We start from the raw sequence: 21,633 nt of genomic DNA, 5'->3' as shown, positions 1-21,633 counted from the left end.
CATCGAAATTATAATTCTCACTGAAATGGTAGTTTTTATACACCAACATCAGTGAAATGATAGATCAATTTTGTATATTTTATGAATTCGCAACGTTTTTCTCTTTAATCAGTTGACTTTATTACAGAAATGGTTCTGTAATTTTAGATGTGCACTGAAATATCGGGGAACTACCACATACCAAAATATTTGCGTTAAATCGATCTACATACTTAGATAATTGTTTATAATTTTCGAGTTCTTACAATAACTGAATTTTATTGATTTGAGGACAAAACATATGTGCATTAATGTTTTTAAAAACATACGGAAGAACCATTTTAAAACTATTAACGGTATATTTTTTTAGTTCAGAGTACAGAACAGTTACATCCGGTTTGTTTTCATCTCACAGCTGACGACGTTTATGGTAGTTTTTTTTAGCTGATTCTGGCAATATTATTTTGCTGTGCCTGTCTGGTTGTCAAACAAAGAGAAAATACTTATTTTTTCCTAAAATCTATTGTATTTTGTGCTATCTGTTAATTTTACGTGTCGAGGTGTGTGTTTTTAATTATTATGCAAAGTAGATAGTGTTGTGTTGTTATACTTGAAGCCTTAACCGCGTGATAACTTTCACAGATCGCATAATCAACCAGCCAAACTGGATTGAAGATCATGATGGATTCGGACTCGTCCGGTGCGGACTTCTGCCGGTTCTGTCGATCAGAGGCCTCCTCTGACCGGCCGCTGTTTCATCCATGCATATGCACCGGCTCAATAAAATGGATTCACCAGGAGTGTCTAGTGCAGTGGATGCGATACTCCAGAAAGGAGATTTGCGAGTTGTGCGGGCACCGATTCTCGTTTATGCCGATCTATTCTCCTGATATGCCGCGAAGACTGCCGATCCGCGACGTCGTGGGTGGGCTCGTGACGTCTGTCGCGTCGGCTGTGAAAGACTGGCTACATTACACCCTGGTGGCCCTGGCGTGGCTCGGTATCGTGCCTCTAACCGCCTGCAGAACGTACCGCAGTCTGTTCTCCGGCTCCCTGGACCCTATAATATCTCTTCCATTCGATATTATTTCTGCTGAGAACCTTGCAAAGGATGTCTTCTCTGGTTGTTTTGTTGTTACTTGTACACTGTTTTCGTTTATCGGCCTCATCTGGTTGAGAGAGCAAATAATGCATGGTGGAGGCCCTGACTGGATGGAGAGAGAGAATCTGCCCCCACCAGCTCCAGAAGAAGTTCCTCTACAGGATAATAACAATGAAAGAGTGAATGAGGGGGCAGTGGATGAGGCAGCAGGGCCCAGAGAAGAAGTGAATGGAGAAGTTGCTGAAGATCCATTAGTTGGTGATGAGGCAAACTGGAATCCTATGGAATGGGACAGGGCTGCAGCTGAAGAGCTGACTTGGGCACGTCTGTTGGGGTTAGACGGATCCATGGTGTTTTTAGAGCATGTATTTTGGCTTGTAACACTGAACACGTTTTTTATTGTGGTATTTGCATTTTGCCCGTATCACATTGGGAGATTGGGGGCTGCATTGGCTGGTCTCACTGCTGAAGGTCCATTTGCAGGGCCATTGACTGCGCTGGCAGGCTATGTGCTACTTGGAGGACTGTTGGCAGTCTTACATGGTGTAGCATCACTGCTTAGACTAAGAAGTGCCAAAAAAGCACTAGGATTCTGCTATGTGGTGGTTAAAGTGGCCCTGCTTTCTGTTGTTGAGGTAAGAAAAACATATATTATATACATACATACATTCATAACCTTTTTCCCATAGGGATAAGAGACAAATGTAACCTTTCTGCTTTAAAAGACAGGTGATTATTTATTCTTTCACTTGTGTACGAATTAAAGACTTAATTGAAACAGTAATTAATTTATTAATGTCATTCTTCATTTGTCATTAAACTAGAACTTTCCAAAAATAATTGAATTAGCTTTTTATGCTGAAGACCCATAAACTGTATATTTTCACAAAGTTAATATAAAGTCATGCCCAGACTAAAAAATATTTTCTAAATTGCTAAATAAATAAGTTTTAGAAGTCAATGATAAATAAAAGGTTACAAACTTGTTCCCTGATGTTTAAAAAAGTCATAATAAAGTCAGCATAAACACATACAAACTAAATCCATACTAATATTATAAATGCGAAAGTAACTCTGTCTGTCTGCTACTCAATCACGCCTAAACTACTGAACCCATTTGCATGAAATTTGGTTTGGAGATATTTTGATACCCGAGAAAGGACATAGGCTATATATCATCACGCTACGACCAAAAGGAGCAGAGTACCAGTAATTAATGTTACAAAAACGCGAACGCAAGCAAAATTGCGCGTGTCAGCTAGTTTAGCATAAATAAAGATACAAGTAATACCAGTTGTCACAATAAAGTAAATATAGTATTATCACACAGCTGTTTATCAAGTGATTGATTTACAATGTTATTACATGGCCATGTGATAACTGTATATGGTGGTGTCCTTCTGTTTATATTTACTCTGTTGATATGTGAGGATAAAGACTGTAATACTGTACTTTGGAATAATAAAATAGTGATTTAACATTTTGGAACCTCATACTCAAATACTGATGCTGAATTCATATGTGACAGTTATCTTCACAATTTGTTTACTTTGCAATTTTAATGTATCAACAAACAAAAAAATCTATATATTTAGGATAGTAGCTACCCTACCAAATTTTATCCAAGTAAATTCAACTTTGTAGTGACAGCAGAGAAATACATTACTTTAAGTGTTTTTTTTATATTGGTGTGGATACCACCCTGTACTTGGTTGTTGCAGTGGATTCAATCTAGTCTGTTCCCTATGAAAGAAGATCTGTACCCATCAATGGGACAGAAATAGGTTCAATGTGTGTGCATACCACAACACTAGTAATAGTCCAAATGCAGTGAAGTACAGATGTAAAACTCTTTATTACTTCAATAATGCAGCAAGCAGATGGAACAACTACATATTTGCATAGTAATTGCCTACTTAGGAACCTAAAACAGCTGTAGTGCTACAAACCTAAGGGCTTCTATACATTGATATTTCAAGAAAAAAGTAAACTAAAGTTAACCTATCAATCCCTCTACTAGGCTAGGGATTTCTGAGTTAGGTCCCAAAGTCATAAAACTGATCAAGTGCATAATTAGAAGTTTAGTTTGTTTGTTTAACGGAAAATTCTATAATTCAATTGGATTGATTTTACTTTCCCAAACAAATATCTTTAACTTTCAAACATGTATGTAAATCAACATAATGCAAATACCTAATTTATTGCAAAGAATTCTCAAGCTAATTATAATGTTTAATGAGTGTAATGACCATGAAATGTTTTATGTTTTGTGTTCAGTATAATTTATGTGGTATTTGTAATTGTGCTATTTAATAGCATTTGTAAAAAACCTGATATACAATCTGTAGTTCATAGATGATTGGATAAAATAAAAAGCACTAATGATGGGTGATTAATGTAGGTTCTAGTTGTGTTCTTTACTTTCACATAGTACCTGGGTTATGCTCATATGTGATTCAAGAGTCAAGTCCCTTATCTCTCACTGTCATTGAACTCATGATAAGAGCTATGAACATGCTACCAGACTCCTGCTGCTGCCTCTTCTGTATAATAGATTTACATCCTATTTCAACAGCTCTAGGCTGTTTCTTTAAGATAACTTTTTTATTATCCTATTTTTGTTTACCACTGTTGAGCAAAAGACTTTCCCTTAGATTTTCTTAAATAAGATCTTCAATCCTAATTCCTATGGTCTGCAAAGATACTTACAGATAATGTAATAAATATCATGCATAGTATTGCATAGTAATATAACTATACTTTACTGAATAAACTATTGTATCAATCTAAAATAGTGTCTTACATCATATAGAATTCTATTACTATTAAATTGAATAGCTTTTGTACTGCACATGTTCCATCAGAGCTATTTAATTACATACCTATTAAAGATTTACCTTGAAGACTCTTACAGAACAACTTGGCTGTGATTGTGGTGCCCCATCACAAACCATGGCACATCTGCTCCAGTGCCCTCTCAGTCCCACAACCTGCACAATTGAGGACCTTAACTTGGCGACGGATAAAGCAGTTGAGGTTGCCAGGTTCTGGTCAACAATTGTTTAGGCAATACTATGGTGAGTCGTTGACTCGACAGAAGAAGACAGAACAAAAACTGACATTAATCAGTATTAGGTAACTTTTTTAAACTGAAAATTTGAGAATGTCTTTTTGTACATACTTACTTCTTAAAAATCAAACCGGTTTCATGATAAATATTGGCTCATAGTCTCCTATAAAAGTAGCAATTTGGCATAAATTGCTAAAACATGAATTCAATAAAAGATATTGATTGATTTTTCTATAAATATTTACACAAAAATAACACCACAAATTCGTTAATTAATAAGCCTCAAATCGATATAATTGCGCGGCAAATTCCTAGTTTTAATTAATTGAACTGTTTTACCACATGTCGGGTATATTTGTTAAGACAATTTATTCTTAATTGAATAGGCCTTCATATGTATGCTCTGATTCTATATTGAGTTGAACTCGATGTCTACACTGTCTACTACTAATTTATATGAAACTAGTTGACACTCATGGCTCCATACATGTTAAATGTTCAATTCCCTATTTTACCCACCCGACAGTTAATTTACAAATCAATCTGTAGCCGATGTTTAAATTCATTGGTTAAACTATCTCTATGCTAAATTTCATGACATTCGGCTCAGCAGTTTAGTCGTAAAAGCCTAACAGATAGACAGATACATAGACGCCTTCATAATGCATAATTATGCATGTTTATGTAAGTAAGTACACATATTTATGTCGTCGACATGTATGTCGTCTGCTATACCATTATCAGCCTTGAGGATTTTGCGGTCTGTATGCGACAAATTACCGGTTAATAACGTATGGTGTTCAATTTTACTGTGGTAAAGACAAATTAGCGGTTAATAATGAATAATGTATGGTTAAACCTCAATTTTGCTGTCATAAGCACATTTATAAGTGTAGTGATTGTAGTCAGATTATCATGCATATAACATACTGAATACAGGTACTGTGAATTGTATGTACATATAGAGTTCTTTATGATATAAGGCATAAATCACCACAAAATGGCATCAGACTTGAGTAACAATTGCTTCACTTCGGCGAACTATTTTAATGATTTATGTTTCCTATTTAATCAACAATTAATATTTTCCTATTACTTAAATAGTACCGCTATTTGTTAATACGGTTTATTCGCGGTGCAATACGACCAAACGGAGATGTATACGTAAGTATACAGATGCGTATATGCACGTATTCGCTCGCGTTAAATTGTCATGTGACGTCATCTAATATATAAAATTCTCGCGTCACAGTTTTCGTTGCCGAAACGGCTTGACCGATTCTTATGAAATTTTGTGAGCATATTAAGTAGGACTGAGAATCGGCCAACATCTATTTTTCATACCTCTAACTGACAGATTTTTTTTTATTTATATGGCAAAAAAACGTTTGCCGGGTCAGCTAGTAAGTATGAAAGCGTGTACGATGGTCACTAATGGTTTTAAAAATAACCGTACATAAATGTCTTCGTATTTTTTTGTGTGCAAAGATGTGTGCAATCTATATTGAACTGTGTTATCAAAGAATCATGGACTCTATAACGTTTACAATAAGCGAAATGTACTTACAATGTTTCTAGATAACAACTTAATAACTTGCCTATAGTATGCTATGTAGTTTATAGCAGTAGGTACAAGTAGTTATTTTTATAAGAATATTAAAACGACCCAATAATGATGTCAAAGTTCAAAATCGAAGATAACCGCTATCGAAGTAACGTAACTGGATTGATAATAAACATTAAACAAAATTTTAATGAGACTACGCCTACCTTTACATTGCGTCAACGATTACACACTTTCACTTGTACACACTCCCTTTAGGATCCTCCTAATAAGGCTGTATTAACACATTTCACACAGGCATGTCCGATAATGATTGAAAGCTGTGATGATTTGGTTGTGTGGTTATATTATGGCAAACGAAATGTGTGCTGGATGAAAAGTTATTATATGAAAATAATGCAATGTCAATATGTACACAAATTAAATCAAAATGCGTATACGCACGTGTACGAATAGCGTACGCTCGGAACTGTGTTAAAAAGCAGCAAAAAAAAGGGTATTTAATTCCCCGGTGAAAATTGCCATTTTAATACCATCTATTGATACATATAGCTATACAAAATAAAAAAAATCAGATTTCCAGAAGTTAGGGACACAATTATTTTCTTTTCATCAAAGTAATTATCATTTTCTTTTCTTTCAGATCGGAGTAATTCCACTAGTATGTGGCTGGTGGTTAGACTTATGTTCCCTGTCAATGTTCGACGCGACCCTCAAGGACCGAGAAGCGAGCCTCCAAGCGGCACCATGGACCCTCATGTTCATCCACTGGCTGGTCGGAATGGTCTACGTGTACTACTTCGCGTCCTTCATACTGCTGCTACGGGAAGTCCTGAGGCCAGGTGTGCTGTGGTTCTTGAAGAATCTCAATGATCCTGATTTTAGTCCTGTACAGGTTAGTAGTTGATATTTGAGGAATTGTAGACTAATTTCTTCCACAGCGTAAGGCTTACTACACAGATATTTGGTTTGCAACGTACGGTTTAGCAATATTTATCGAACAACAAAACCGACTCGACTCACTTGTTCGAATCCGCAACCGTTCTCCTATGACCGGTTCGCCATTGGACTGTTCGTCGACAGGATGATTCATTTATTTCCTTTTCCCCAACAGAGTCTTTCACCTATGGACATTGCGTCGACAGAAACTTTCATCTATGTCAATTTCGACGACAGGTCTTTCCAGCTACAGAATATTCCACCGACACGACGATAAACCTATTACTCTGGTAACTACAGACCTTTTCATCTAAGGAGAATAGGCTGTCAATTTTAACACAAGCGATAAAACAAAAATATACATATCTAACAGCTACAGCTTACTGTATCTTTACTAAGAGAACAGGGTTGGTTACTTGCCTTAGAGAAGTCAAACTTTGCTTACAACATAAAGAACTTAATTCTCAAAATGAGTTAGTCTTACCTATAAAAAAGCATTAACTACTCATTTATGTAGTTTTGATTACTTACATCCTATTCGATTCTATGAAAATAAAACAACAAAATTATCTTATACGTAAGTATTGTAGTGATAATTTTATTGCATGTGCATAGATACCACAGTTGCATCCTTTACTTACTATGTATTGCACCGGAAATGATCTATGTTAATATTGCGTTACAATTCATTTATTTTACATACTACGAACATATTTATAGGTAGCAAATTTTAATTTATTTGTGAGTAGGTGCTTGCACATAACGAATAATTGTAAATAAAAGTGGGTAGTTTCATATTATCAGTAACATTTTTCTTTACTTGTTTCTGGGTGTAGTGCATCTTCGTCTTAACAATTATTTGATGCTTTTAAAATGAGTAAGTGTGAAATAGTGGAATCTAAACGTGGTAAAGACATTTTAATCCATGAAGGTAACTCCTATCACTTAAATAATAGGCGTGATATGAAGTTTTACTGGCGATGTACGCGAAATCATTCGGCTCGGTGCAACGTGTTTGTAACGACTCTGCTCACGGCAGCAGAGTCGTGTCTTTACCACGTTTAGATTTCACTATTTCACACTTACTCATTTTAAAAGCATCAAATAATTGTTAAGACGAAGATGCACTACACCCAGAAACAAGTAAAGAAAAATGTTACTGATAATATGAAACTACCCACTTTTATTTACAATTATTCGTTATGTGCAAGCACCTACTCACAGATAAAGTTAAATTTGCTACCTATAAATATGTTCGTAGTATGTAAAATAAATGAATTGTAACGCAATATTAACATAGATCATTTCCGGTGCAATACATAGTAAGTAAAGGATGCAACTGTAGTATCTATGCACATGCAATAAAATTATCACTACAATACTTACGTATAAAATAATTTTGTTGTTTTATTTTCATAGAATCGAATAGGATGTAAGTAATCAAAACTACATAAATGAGTAGTTAATGCTTTTTTATAGGTAAGACTAACTCATTTTGAGAATTAAGTTCTTTATGTTGTAAGCAAAGTTTGACTTCTCTAAGGCAAGTAACCAACCCTGTTCTCTTAGTAAAGATACAGTAAGCTGTAGCTGTTAGATATGTATATTTTTGTTTTATCGCTTGTGTGAAAATTGACAGCCTATTCTCCTTAGATGAAAAGGTCTGTAGTTACCAGAGTAATAGGTTTATCGTCGTGTCGGTGGAATATTCTGTAGCTGGAAAGACCTGTCGTCGAAATTGACATAGATGAAAGTTTCTGTCGACGCAATGTCCATAGGTGAAAGACTCTGTTGGGGAAAAGGAAATAAATGAATCATCCTGTCGACGAACAGTCCAATGGCGAACCGGTCATAGGAGAACGGTTGCGGATTCCACTTGTTCGGCTTGTGCCGATCAGGTCCTTTTACACATAATAAGTATATTTGGTTTTAATGCCGAACCGAATTTGTGTGCAGACTGTGTACCAAGTTCTCTAGACAGTTTTAGATTTTGAAGATTGCTGGAATTAAAAAATAATAATGGTTGAATCACGATCGATATGAGACTAAAAAAGATTATTCGCAGTATCACGATGATTTTTGTAAAACGAAACTTCTAGTTCATAGAGATTTGAATAAAAATAAATACCAAGTGCATAATATCTTATCGACAGCTGATAAACTGGATATAAATTCTCGTCATCAAATAACCGATTACGGCGATTATTTATTTATATGTAATACATAATAGGTCAATGACAAAAATATTTCGAAGGCCACATGCAATACATCAATAAGACTCATCGGCTTTGATATTAGGAAAAGCTTAGTACAATCTCAAAACTGAAGTTCATTTATTTTATTTTATGGTATGGTTAGTGGTCAACCTAGTGTCAAAGTTGTTCTACCCAAGAAAGCCCTTTGACAAGGCTTAACGACTGTTATTTTAACCGGACCGACTGTTACCGTGCCCGTAGCACGGATATGCTCAGCTAAAATACTGTTATACGGACACCCATCTATGGAATGACCGCGCTAAGAGTTGCTTAACCCACAGATCGTTTTACAAACTGGTGAGCGCGACTGGCTATGAGCGCTTTATAACCAGTTTAACAGACTAAACACCAAACAATAATACAAAAGAAATGATTTTTGGATAGTTCAAACTTTAGTACATTAAAATCAATTTCAGTTATTAAATAAATCAAAGGTGACTTCAAGCATCCACTGAACGTATACATATTGCATTACCCACTTACAGCTCTAGACATCACTGAAACTTACTAAAATATTCAAAGAAAATGCAGAGGTACATTGCAAACAAATCAATACTTATATGAAGGTTTATGCTATGATTACGGTACTTAAAGAAAGTTGCAAGCTTGGCTCGTTTAGAAAATTATGTGTATCGACTGATGTTAGTTTATAGATTGTTCAATAAGTATAGATTTTTCTATGCTGTGAAGTGGATTTTAAAAGTCTAGGTTGCTGACCATTTACGACTGTTTTTTACAACCTTTCTCCTATTTACTATATTATGAAGCAATGACCCGTGTTCTGAAGTAATATGACTTTTTTTTTTCTCCCGCACTAAGAATTGCTCTTGTGTCGCGGGGATTTTTACAAACATACAAACAACGGACACAAAGCACAAGCGACCTCCCGTTGCAGTGGTATCGGCGTGGCGGCCTAAGCCACTGCGCCACGGAGGCAGTCATTTTAGTCTTATATTTCAATTGTTAGGACAACTTTTCTTCTACTTCTCTAAGTGATTTCTGACTTCGATACTATAAAAACTCACTATCGCATTGTATTATAAGTTACCTTTTTTGACTCAATGATAAGCGCGATAAAGCACATTTTCTACCGTTTGCTTGACATTTCGGCATAGGCCGTGGTCGTTGAAATGTAAACTTTTACAGAGGAATGTTATAGTTTCTCGAAAATTTTGTCTATGTCACTATCTCAATTTAATTTTTATTGTTATAGGAAATGATCCACCTATCAGTGTGGTCTCACGTTCGTCGGCTGCTAGTTTCCGCGATGATATTCGGTACAGCAGTACTCTTCATGTTGTGGCTACCCATCCGAGTGATCAAGTACGTGCTGCCCGGGTTCCTGCCCTACGCAGTTGCGGTACATACGGAGGCGCCGGTCAATGAACTCAGCTTGGAGCTGTTGTTGCTGCAAGTACGTATTTACCTGACTTTTTAATATTATAATTTAATACCAGCTGACTCGCGCAACTTAGCTTGCGTCACATTAGAGAGAATAGGTCATATTTTTTCCCGTTTTTGTAACATTTTTCACTGGTACTCTGCTCCTGTTGGTCGTAGCATGATGATATATAGCCTGTAGCTTTCCTCAACAAATAAGCTATCCAACAGTAAAATAATTCTTCAATTCGCACCAGTAGTTCCAGAGATTAGCGCGTTTGTAACAAACTAACTCTAAAATGTTATATAGATTTACCTTTAATAAATAGCCTAAATAAAACCGTTTTAATATTCCTCCTATTAAAATGGATCTGGTATTCGGAATAAACAATAAAACAACATGTAGGTACTAAATAACGTCTCAAGGAAAGTAACCTACGTAGTGGCGATCGCATCTACGATACCCGACGCAGTAAAAATGGCATGACCGTGACTGCGTAGATGATTAATTATATATTTTGATTAAAATGTTTCTATACCTGTAGTATGCTCTATTGTCCAATAGAACTGGTCCTGGATGTACCTAAGTTTTTAAAGTACTGTGATTTGAAGTTTTTAAGTGTTATATTACTCTCACAAAGTTTAAAACATGCCTGGTTTCTATACAGCAGTAGGATTTTCCTAGGTCCATTGCGTTACTATGTATTGAGCCTATACGGATAAACTCTTCATAATTCAATTTTATCAAGTCAATTAGTGTTTAACACAATGACTATTAATTAGTAACGGTTCGATCTAATTGGGAGTATTGATAACGTATTTTTAGACTTATACATATTCCTGTATTGTTGTTTTATACAATGCATTGAAACTTGAATATTCAGTAAAAAATCTTGACATACATTTCTCAATGAAATAAATAAATAATAAATATCATTGGACACTTCACACACGGTCATTTGATTTCAGACTAAGTAAAGCTTGTACTATGGAAACAGAATAACTGACTGATAAATATACTTATATACTTATTAAAACCAAATAACCTTCTTAAATGTACATATACAACCGCGACTTCATCAGCCACCTGAAATTTCCCATGGGAATACTTCATTATCCCGGGATAAAAAGTAGCCTATTTCCTTTCTCGAATATCAAAATATCTCTATACCAAATTTGTTCAGTAGTTTAAGCGTGATTGAGTAACAGACAGAAAGACAGAGTCACTTTCGCATTTATAATATTAGTATGGATATATAAGTTAATAAGTTATTATAAATATAAATTGACATCCATATAACTTTCTTAAATGTACATTGTACATTATTTCAGTTTAATTTTAACCTTGGAAGTGACCTAAATCCTTTGTCTGTTGGTTATATTATAATGACACATTTTTGTACATAAAATGGATTAACCCATTGACACTTCAATTAAAACTGTCTGTTTAATTTTTATTTGTGCAAATCAGTCTTATTATGTTTGTAAATAGGTTAAAAACTGCTTCTTACCTACCTTCAATAATGCTTTTGTAGAGTACTCAAACAGAATTGAAAAATATTCGTACTATATCTATTTACATACTCGTACTATATCTTTTATTTTTATTTGAATAATTCAGTGTCTTATAATGTTTATAAGAAGAGCATCTTGGAGAATGGTAGTAATGGAGAATATACCAAAAAAAAAAAAAACTCATTACACGTCATGATCCACCTTGCATAAAGAAGGAGTTTATAGATCTATGTATATTTCTTTTGGATAACGAATTATACACGTTGTTTTTTTTTTGTCTAGGTGATACTACCAGCCCTTCTAGAACAATCCCACACGCGTACCTGGTTGAAGTCAGGCGTGCGTGCGTGGTGTCGCCTCGCGGCCGGAGCCCTAGGCCTCCGGTCGTACCTGCTCGGTGAAGCGAGACACGACCTGCCGCAGCCCCACCCCCCTCACCCCCCGCACCAGCTAGGAGCTGCGCATCAGGTACTAAATGTACTGGAATATCATCACAGCACGTGCAAATACTATATTTTATAAAAAAGGCGTCAATCTTGTGTCATATAGACTTTAAAACTTTCATAGAAGTAAAATAGTTTCAAAGGAGAAAAAATCTATTTGATTTGGGTGGGAATCGAACCTTCGACCTCATAGTGCTAGTAGAGTGAGCCTCAGTGAGTTTTGAGTAAATAAGCATACCTTTAAGAACAGTATCAAAGAACTCACAAGTATACATTAGTATAACATTGTATTACGATGTTTTCCGCCACCGTCTGACAACTACCTATAAAAAAATACGAGCGTCCTATTATACCTTTATTTTGAGATATATTTTTATACGAGATATAATTTTGAAAAATATACCATTTTCAAAGAAAAGACTACCTCTTTGTCTTTGTACAAATGTTAAAATGACGTGTTGTTTTCAGGCGCTAATGCGGAGAGACGGGCCGGCGGGCTTTGAGCCGTATGTCCGTGTGTCGTGGTTCCCGGTGCGACTGGGCGCGCTACTCGTGCTCGTGTCTATATCACTCGTGATGGCCAGTGCGCTGACACTTGTAAGTACTTTATTATTTATAATTTTAGGCCTGGTATACCCGAAGGTGTATAAAATATACACATGTTTCGCCATTAACTTTGTTAGTCCCATGATAAAGGATGCCGGCAATCTTTAGGCTATTCTTACATTAATTTGAAAAATTCTAATAGCACCTTCCCTGTTTCCGAAATCAAAGGTTTAAGTGATCAGTAGTCACATACACTGCTCCCAGGGCTCTTAGGAAGTGAAGTAAATTTTTATGTGTTGTTTGTAGGTGATACCTGTTGCTATTGGAAGGAAAACGATGGCAATATGGCTGCCGAAAGCGGCCGATGGCGTCCATGAACTCTACACTGCGGCGTGTGGTGAGTTTATTTTTATTCGTAAGAGTAAAAGTGTAAAGCGGTGACTTTAAAAAAGATGATTGCTTATTAGGACGTTCAATTTTTTTTTATTTGTAACAATGTTTCTTATGTAATTTTTATTTTTCGCTAAGCCTAGTGGGATTTTGGTAACGCTTTTGTCGATTTTGCGTTTGAGAGTATAAATCTTTAAATTTGTTTTTTTTTCTACTCTGCACACAAATATAAATCGCAACTTTCGTATATTGTCAATGGTTATATTCGCTCACGTCGATAGTTTCTTCCGTGCGCGGTTAGTAAGTAAGGCTCTGGGCGCAGGCATGTACGTGTGCTGGGCGGCGGGGCGCGGCGGCACGCTGGCGGCGGGCTGGGCGCGCGGCGGCCGCGCCGTGCTGGCGCAGCGCGCCGCGCTGTGGAGCCGCGTGGCGGCGCGGGCCGCGCTCGCCGCGCTGGCGCTGCTGGGGCTCGTGCCGCTCATGTTCGGCCTGCTGCTCGAGCTGGTACGTGCTCGTTTTATCTCTAAGTCTTTGTTCAATATGTTTTCTCTCCTCATAAATATGTAGATTTCCGTAAATGACTAGCAATAATGATAATACTACCAAATTCAATTAATCACAAATATTTTATGATATAAATTATAACGTGTTGTTTGTACGCTCTGTTGACTACCATGACGGCCAGTCTTAATCTTGATAAGCATCCTTACCTATAAAATAATCGAATCCTAACAACATATTTAACTCCCCAGGTACTAGTAATACCACTGAGAGTACCGCTAGAACAGTCGCCGGTACTGTTCGTGTGGCAGGACTGGGCGCTCGGCGTGTTGTACACGAAGATAGTGTGCGCGCTCACCATGATGGGCCCCGACTGGGCCATGCGCCGTGCTATCGAGAAGGCCTACCACGACGGTATACGGGAAATGGACCTTAAGTATGTGTACTTTGAGTATATTTTATAAGTAACTAATTCGTTGTTTTAAGATAGTGAAGAATTCGACGTAATGCGATTCAATTTGATGCTACATGTGTGACGACTTGTTATTGACAGATTCATAAATGTATGCATCGTGGATCGTTTGTATTGATTGTGTTCGAAACCCAGAAAATTTTGTTTTCTCGTTTAAGTCTGTTCCGAAGCCAGTTTTTCTTAGGTCTGGTTTAACGTGCGATAGGAACACGTATACGTGCACGTTTCACTATCGCTAACCGCGTACGCAGAACGCCTTAATGGACATGGATAATAATGCTTTTGTGCCAGGTTCATCCTGCGCTCGGTGGCCGCCCCCTGCGTGTGCTGGCTGGGGCTGGCGCTGGCGGTGCCGTACGCCTTCGCTCACAGCGTGGCGCCGCTGCTGCTGAGCACGGCGGCGCAGCGCAACCTGCTGGCGCGCCGCGTCTACCCCGCGCTGCTGCTGGTCTGCGTGCTGGCCGCGCTCACCGTGTTCCAGGTATGTACCCATGCTGCTGAGCACGGCGGCGCAGCGCAACCTGCTGGCGCGCCGCGTCTACCCCGCGCTGCTGCTGGTCTGCGTGCTGGCCGCGCTCACCGTGTTCCAGGTATGTACCCATGCTGCTGAGCACGGCGGCGCAGCGCAACCTGCTGGCGCGCCGCGTCTACCCCGCGCTGCTGCTGGTCTGCGTGCTGGCCGCGCTCACCGTGTTCCAGGTATGTACCCATGCTGCTGAGCACGGCGGCGCAGCGCAACCTGCTGGCGCGCCGCGTCTACCCCGCGCTGCTGCTGGTCTGCGTGCTGGCCGCGCTCACCGTGTTCCAGGTATGTACCCATGCTGCTGAGCACGGCGGCGCAGCGCAACCTGCTGGCGCGCCGCGTCTACCCCGCGCTGCTGCTGGTCTGCGTGCTGGCCGCGCTCACCGTGTTCCAGGTATGTACCCATGCTGCTGAGCACGGCGGCGCAGCGCAACCTGCTGGCGCGCCGCGTCTACCCCGCGCTGCTGCTGGTCTGCGTGCTGGCCGCGCTCACCGTGTTCCAGGTATGTACCCATGCTGCTGAGCACGGCGGCGCAGCGCAACCTGCTGGCGCGCCGCGTCTACCCCGCGCTGCTGCTGGTCTGCGTGCTGGCCGCGCTCACCGTGTTCCAGGTATGTACCCATGCTGCTGAGCACGGCGGCGCAGCGCAACCTGCTGGCGCGCCGCGTCTACCCCGCGCTGCTGCTGGTCTGCGTGCTGGCCGCGCTCACCGTGTTCCAGGTATGTACCCATGCTGCTGAGCACGGCGGCGCAGCGCAACCTGCTGGCGCGCCGCGTCTACCCCGCGCTGCTGCTGGTCTGCGTGCTGGCCGCGCTCACCGTGTTCCAGGTATGTACCCATGCTGCTGAGCACGGCGGCGCAGCGCAACCTGCTGGCGCGCCGCGTCTACCCCGCGCTGCTGCTGGTCTGCGTGCTGGCCGCGCTCACCGTGTTCCAGGTATGTACCCATGCTGCTGAGCACGGCGGCGCAGCGCAACCTGCTGGCGCGCCGCGTCTACCCCGCGCTGCTGCTGGTCTGCGTGCTGGCCGCGCTCACCGTGTTCCAGGTATGTACCCATGCTGCTGAGCACGGCGGCGCAGCGCAACCTGCTGGCGCGCCGCGTCTACCCCGCGCTGCTGCTGGTCTGCGTGCTGGCCGCGCTCACCGTGTTCCAGGTATGTACCCATGCTGCTGAGCACGGCGGCGCAGCGCAACCTAAATCGATAGTGTGGAACCAGCACGATTGCAGCATGGTGCTAATTTGCCTGCCGCTAGCAACAAATAACGCGCCACCGCGGAACAAAAACAACGTTCCTGGTCTATTGCGGTATTTTTTCTAACTCTCATACATCATATAGTATCGAATTTAGCCTCTGACGGCACTTTCACATAAACAAAAAAAAAAAACAATTTGTACATTGGTGATAATATTTATGATTTCACAAATTATGCACAAAAATAAAAATAAAATATTTTTATGTCATCATCTCTGCTCAATATACACCTACGAAAAAAACGTGTACTAACATTTTTTTTTTCATCACAGATCCGTCAATTCCGCAAGCTATACGAGCACATAAAGAACGACAAGTACCTAGTCGGTCAGCGGCTAGTAAACTACGACCACCGACGGCACAAACAACAACAGAGCACCGTGCCCGCCAACTGAGCTGTGACGTCACAACACACGTCACGTGACACCGGCGAGTGTGACACAGACACACAAACAACATCCCTTCTATGTAAGCGAAAAGTCTTATCTGCAACATACGTTGGCAACTACCTCGCTAAGTGATCTTTTATAGAACATTTTCCTTTCAAAGTAAATTTAAATTTACTATGAGAAAGCAAGCATTCTAATGATCACAATCATTCATTTATATTTCACGTTTAATTTCATTATAGTGCTTGCTAGATGTGGTTTCAATTCTTGGTACAAACTTACTATCTGGAATTTGAATTAGTGATCTATATCTTGTAAATAAAATGTTTTTAGTCATTAAACTTTTAACCACGTATTGGCATTCCTTGTATAGATTATATTAGATCTCAGCATTCACGCTATTTGTCGAAGATCGAAAGCACATTGTGAATTGTCTTATCACACAGCCACCGTCACGAATCGGAACGTTATACGATACTTGTATCGATAATATTCGAATTAATTCTGACCACTCTTGAAACATGTGGAACGTTTACCAAAAAATGTCTAAAGAGAATAACATGTACCGAATGCGATTCGACTAATGTGTAATCGACTATGAAGTCCGTCGACTAAAGTAGAAGAGTTGTTAATCGATTTGAAATCGATAATAGTTGAAGCTTGTAGATAATCGCGGTCGTTACTATTCGATTGAGTTCTAGTCGATTAAACATTGGCCGTTCGCATTTATAGTCGATTGGCATGGAAATTATTTTTATGTAAATAATATAAATATTTTAAAAGACACGAAAGTGAGAATCGGTTTTATCGATTGGAAATCATTTTGTCGCCACATGAAACTTGTTAAGTACAATTTTGAGAGGGCCGTGAATTTGTACGGACAGTATAAAAAGAATTATATTATTTACAATACTGTTTTCACCATAGAGACACCATTATATATGGTATACATACATTGTGACTTATTTTTGATAGACAACTTCAATATTAATCAAATGATTACTATCCCACTGTAGGACACTGGTCTCTCTCAGAATTTTAAGTCAACAATTTAACTGAAATTTTAATGGGACGCTTTGAGAAATCCCAATGAATAAAAGCCTCAGTTCTGTATATTTAATTGTGTGCATGAAAAAATCTCTATTCGTACACACAATTTTTTATTGGAACAATAATGTTTCAATGATATCATCATCACAATGAACCTGCATTGTTAAAGTTTCAAGCATTCAGGTCGATTATTCAAAGCGGAAAAAGTTAGCATAAAGGGGAATACAGAATGATAATATCAAAGTAAATAAATACAACGCTATTTGCAAAATATGTCGTAAATAGCCTTTAAAAATTAAACAGCGATCTTTATCGCAGCATTTCTATGAAAATCACTCTTTTTTGTGCAAGTAGTATGCACACTGTTCTTTATTATTATTTTACTTTCTTGTTTGTTTTTGACTGTTTTCTAATATAAATATTAAAATATGTATGTCTTATTTATTTAATGATTCCTTTTTTGAGGGTAGTTGCGTATTACTTGCACAGTTTCGAGTGTTGCAATCATTTCTAACTACAGTATTAAAAAAGCATTGATGGAGGTAAACTTTTAGACTCAAATTCCCCTAAAAGACATGTAATATTGTAAACGAAACATCGATTTACATTACAACAAAAATTAATAAGTGACTATAATATAGTGCATTTCAGAAAAATATCTTAAAATTTTCTTTTTATTTAGCACTTACTATATCACAAATATTCTTATTTTTTCTGAAATGCACTATAAATGGTGAAAAAAGAGTTGCAATGAGAGATATTGCACGGCAAATGTTGCCACAAGTAAATAAATCGATATACCACGGTATACAAGGTGTTAAGAAATCGCTTCCAAAAACAAGATCCGATGATAATGGTATGGATTTTAAAAACAATGCCATTAACAAAAACTTTGCTTTTTCTTAGAAAAATGGTTTAAAGCAACACACAAACAGCAAAAACAGTTTTATTTGAGTAGATAAAATCGTCGATAGATAAACCTTAAAAATACATAAATTATATTGTTCTTTTTCGTGTTTTTAAATTGCATCGTTTTCAAAACCTACCAATGTCATCAATTTTTGTTTCCGGTGGCGTTTTCCTTACAACTTGTATAGAAGAAAGGAAGGCATGCATTCAACTATATGCCTGAGAGAAATTAAAGTATAATTCCTTCAGCGAAGGATACTCTTGCAATAAGTTAGTCTCAGCTAGCCATCACATTTTATCTTAACAGATTTACCCTTATAGTATAGTTTAGAATAACTACCAACATTACGCTTCTTATATTATTTCTTTGGGATAGCACTTGTAAAAAAGGGCTCGCCATTTTGGATACGGTACCCTGAAAACTACTATTTACGTTAATATTTCTTTAAAATTTGGATACAGAAAAGAGGATGGCTAATTTTTGTACTTGGCAATATGCGTAAGTATTGCCAGGATAGAAAATTAATTCGAAATTATGTGTTAACCGTATTTATTATACGTATACGGTTAAGAAAAACGTATACTACAGCTGTTGTTAGAGAAATATTTTTCCTATTTGAAATATTTCTCTAAATAAATTACTAGCCATCCTCGTTTCTTTATAAAGGTGTATTTATATTTATTTGGACCATTAGTCTATCTTCCTGTTATGTGTATCTTTCAAAAGCACTTGTAGTAGCCAAAATAAGTGTCGAGTGTTTTCATAGAGAGGAAGTAAATTATCCAATATTTTTTAATATTATGAAAAAGTTAAGCATTCTTCTTATTATTTGGACATGTGGTTTTTTAGACGCTGTATAAATATGTTTCAGCTGTTTTACAATATGTACCTATTACGTAAATATAAATTGTATTCCTTGAATTGGGTGGTGAAATTAGCAAAATTTTATTTTTTATTTTAATTCATTGTAGTGTTAAGTAGTTTTTTATTAATGTTATTTATTGTACACTGCTCAATCTTGTATGTTTTTTCTTTTGAACTAATCATTTTGATTTTAATGCCGGGTCTATTCTCAACACTAAAAATATCATTTTAAATATATGAAAGAGTATTACAAATAATAATCAACTTGAAAAGTTGTGTGACCTGTATCCGTCGTATAAAAACATATATTTTTTTTATGTTCCTTGAGAATAGGTTCCCGGTTTTGAACACTGTTTTTCCTCCGTTGGCTTTAAGTCTATCATATCTGAGCTGTATGTAAATTGTAATGATATTGACTGGCGTAGGGTACGTTTTATGTTTCACATTATCAACGGTGAGTTAACATGAGTTAGATGACAGTAGATACAGGCAATAAGCAATTTGTAAACAAATAAAATGATTATTGAAATAATTTTGTTGTTTTATTACTATTTATACCTTTATTACCCCCTAAAACTATTACTCTGTAAAAGTACATAGAATCCTATAGAAATAGAAACCAAGAAACATTGAAAATACGCTTACCAAAATATGAATAAAACCATACCGAAATTGCGATTGTCACGCGGCCCTATGTTAACTTGATCACTTAGAAATCTTGCCCTAAATGTTTAGTAATAAGCTAAGCACACGATTTAATTATAATTTTATTTTTAAAGAAGAATTTCGTCAAGAAATAATAACGAATTTTACAAAATGAGTACCTCAACTGTAAAGACTTTTCACAAATCGTGGTCCGAAAAAGCTGCATTAGCATTATGGGGTAGCTAGTTAATTTACTCTGACGCAGCGATTTAATATTTTATTTACGTTAGTCGTGTCACTCGTAGTTTTCGTGTGTAATGTAAAATAGCACAGTTAAAGTAGTAGGTCGTCTGTAGGTCACATAGTTTGTCCCGAGGTAATGTAATAGTGTGTTCGTGCATAGAATGCGTCTACTACATTAAATAGTGAAACTTACGCGAAAACAGCTGTGGCAAAATAACATTTATTTAAAATTTCAAAGGATTGAGGATCGCTCAAAACTGGGGACTAAGGGACTTCTATGGTTAGCAAAACCGAAATTTCGTAAATAATATCTATCCTATTTTGACACGGCGCGGCGTAGATATTATAAGATAAGCATCAAGCAAGCCTTTTGTTCTTGTACCATGCTTAGACCGAAACTTAACAACGGATAAAATTATGATAAGCTGTGAAACAGGAAATTTCAATGATTATTCATTTTCGTTGATTATAAGGCCTGTTAAAATATGATATCATTAGCAGTTGTTCACCCATTCATCTAACACACAAATCAATGTTAATCGTAAAACCTCGTTTATGTCATAGCTTCTGACCACTCCTGTTGTATTCTGGTTAAAACATGTATCAAGAATCACTTATTGCAAACTAACAACCTCATTAAAAATAAGACTTAAAAATTGAAAGTCTAAACGTAATTCTTAATCGATCTCGTATCTCGTCTTGCGTACGAAGACGGGAATCTCGTGTGTAATCAAGTCACCCGACATATTGCTTGGTAGTACATGCGTTGAATTTCATATCGTACAGCCTCGTAGAGCCTTGTATAGTAGAGCCTTCGTTTAACGCTGGCATTATACCGGTCACGTCTGTTATAAACTCAATGCTGAGAATCGTTTGTTTTGCAATATGTTTTGCTTGGTTTTACATGCGGGGTTGCTTTTGGATTTTATTAGTGAGATGCCTAAAATCAGTGTCAGGATGCACGGTCGAAATTGGTTATGAGCGACGTAAGAGTAGATGCGAACGTTTATGAAGCAGTTCTTAAAAATATTCTGGTTTGGTTGACTGTAATTTTTTTGGAAGCTAGCGAAAACATCTAAATGACTGGGGTAGGTAAATGAATAACTTAATGAGGTCTCAAAAAATCTTATCATGCAAGTAGACAAAGACATAGCTAGTAGAAGTATAAGCGCGGACGCCGCCGCGCCGCGCCTGTTTATTTTATATCACTTCTATAAAGACCTTAATACTTATTCCAAGAATAATAGATACCATCTACATTCACCTCATATAGCGAGTATTAACAATTCTTAGTTCGTAATATGAATAATAACGCCATCTTGTTTTCTTATTGGATTATTTCGCGCCACATTTGCAACTGGAATATGGAATCATTTATTTTTAAACGTCGATCAGCCAGCATTGCTATAAATAATGTTTTTTTTTGGTTTGTGCATAAAATTATTAGATTCAATTTATGGAATTGATAAATTGCATATTGGATTTCATCTGTAAAATGTTGGGTTTATTTTGATTTATTACAGTTTAGTAGACTTTGAGCTTCAAATCTGCATTGCTAAATATTATTACTTATAGTTTCAACTCAGAATATATTATC

The 21,633-nt window shown here is 37.6% G+C and overlaps 1 protein-coding gene across 2 annotated transcripts; it reads left to right on the top strand.

Annotated features, from left to right (window-relative positions):
- The first annotated feature begins 398 nt into the window (after positions 1 to 398).
- Positions 399 to 19,680, top strand: LOC142978166 (E3 ubiquitin-protein ligase MARCHF6). 2 transcript variants are annotated; one of them, XM_076122490.1, is made up of 11 exons: positions 399 to 539; positions 622 to 1,716; positions 6,359 to 6,610; positions 10,123 to 10,323; positions 12,087 to 12,272; positions 12,716 to 12,844; positions 13,100 to 13,190; positions 13,506 to 13,687; positions 13,936 to 14,120; positions 14,448 to 14,637; positions 16,208 to 19,680. In XM_076122490.1, exons 2-11 carry the CDS (start codon positions 658 to 660, stop codon positions 16,328 to 16,330), a joined length of 2,598 nt encoding a protein of 865 aa, XP_075978605.1. In that variant the 5' UTR covers positions 399 to 539; positions 622 to 657; the 3' UTR covers positions 16,331 to 19,680. The 2 variants fall into 2 exon arrangements, with proteins under 2 accessions (XP_075978605.1, XP_075978604.1); XM_076122489.1 differs by lacking the exon at positions 16,208 to 19,680 and having other exon boundaries at positions 14,448 to 14,850.
- The last annotated feature ends 1,953 nt before the right edge of the window (positions 19,681 to 21,633 follow it).

Source organism: Anticarsia gemmatalis, chromosome 14 (genome assembly GCF_050436995.1).
Source record: "Anticarsia gemmatalis isolate Benzon Research Colony breed Stoneville strain chromosome 14, ilAntGemm2 primary, whole genome shotgun sequence".
Taxonomy (NCBI): domain Eukaryota; kingdom Metazoa; phylum Arthropoda; class Insecta; order Lepidoptera; family Erebidae; genus Anticarsia; species Anticarsia gemmatalis.
Note: the sequence above shows the minus strand (reverse complement) of the source record. Positions and strands in the feature narration are given on the sequence as shown.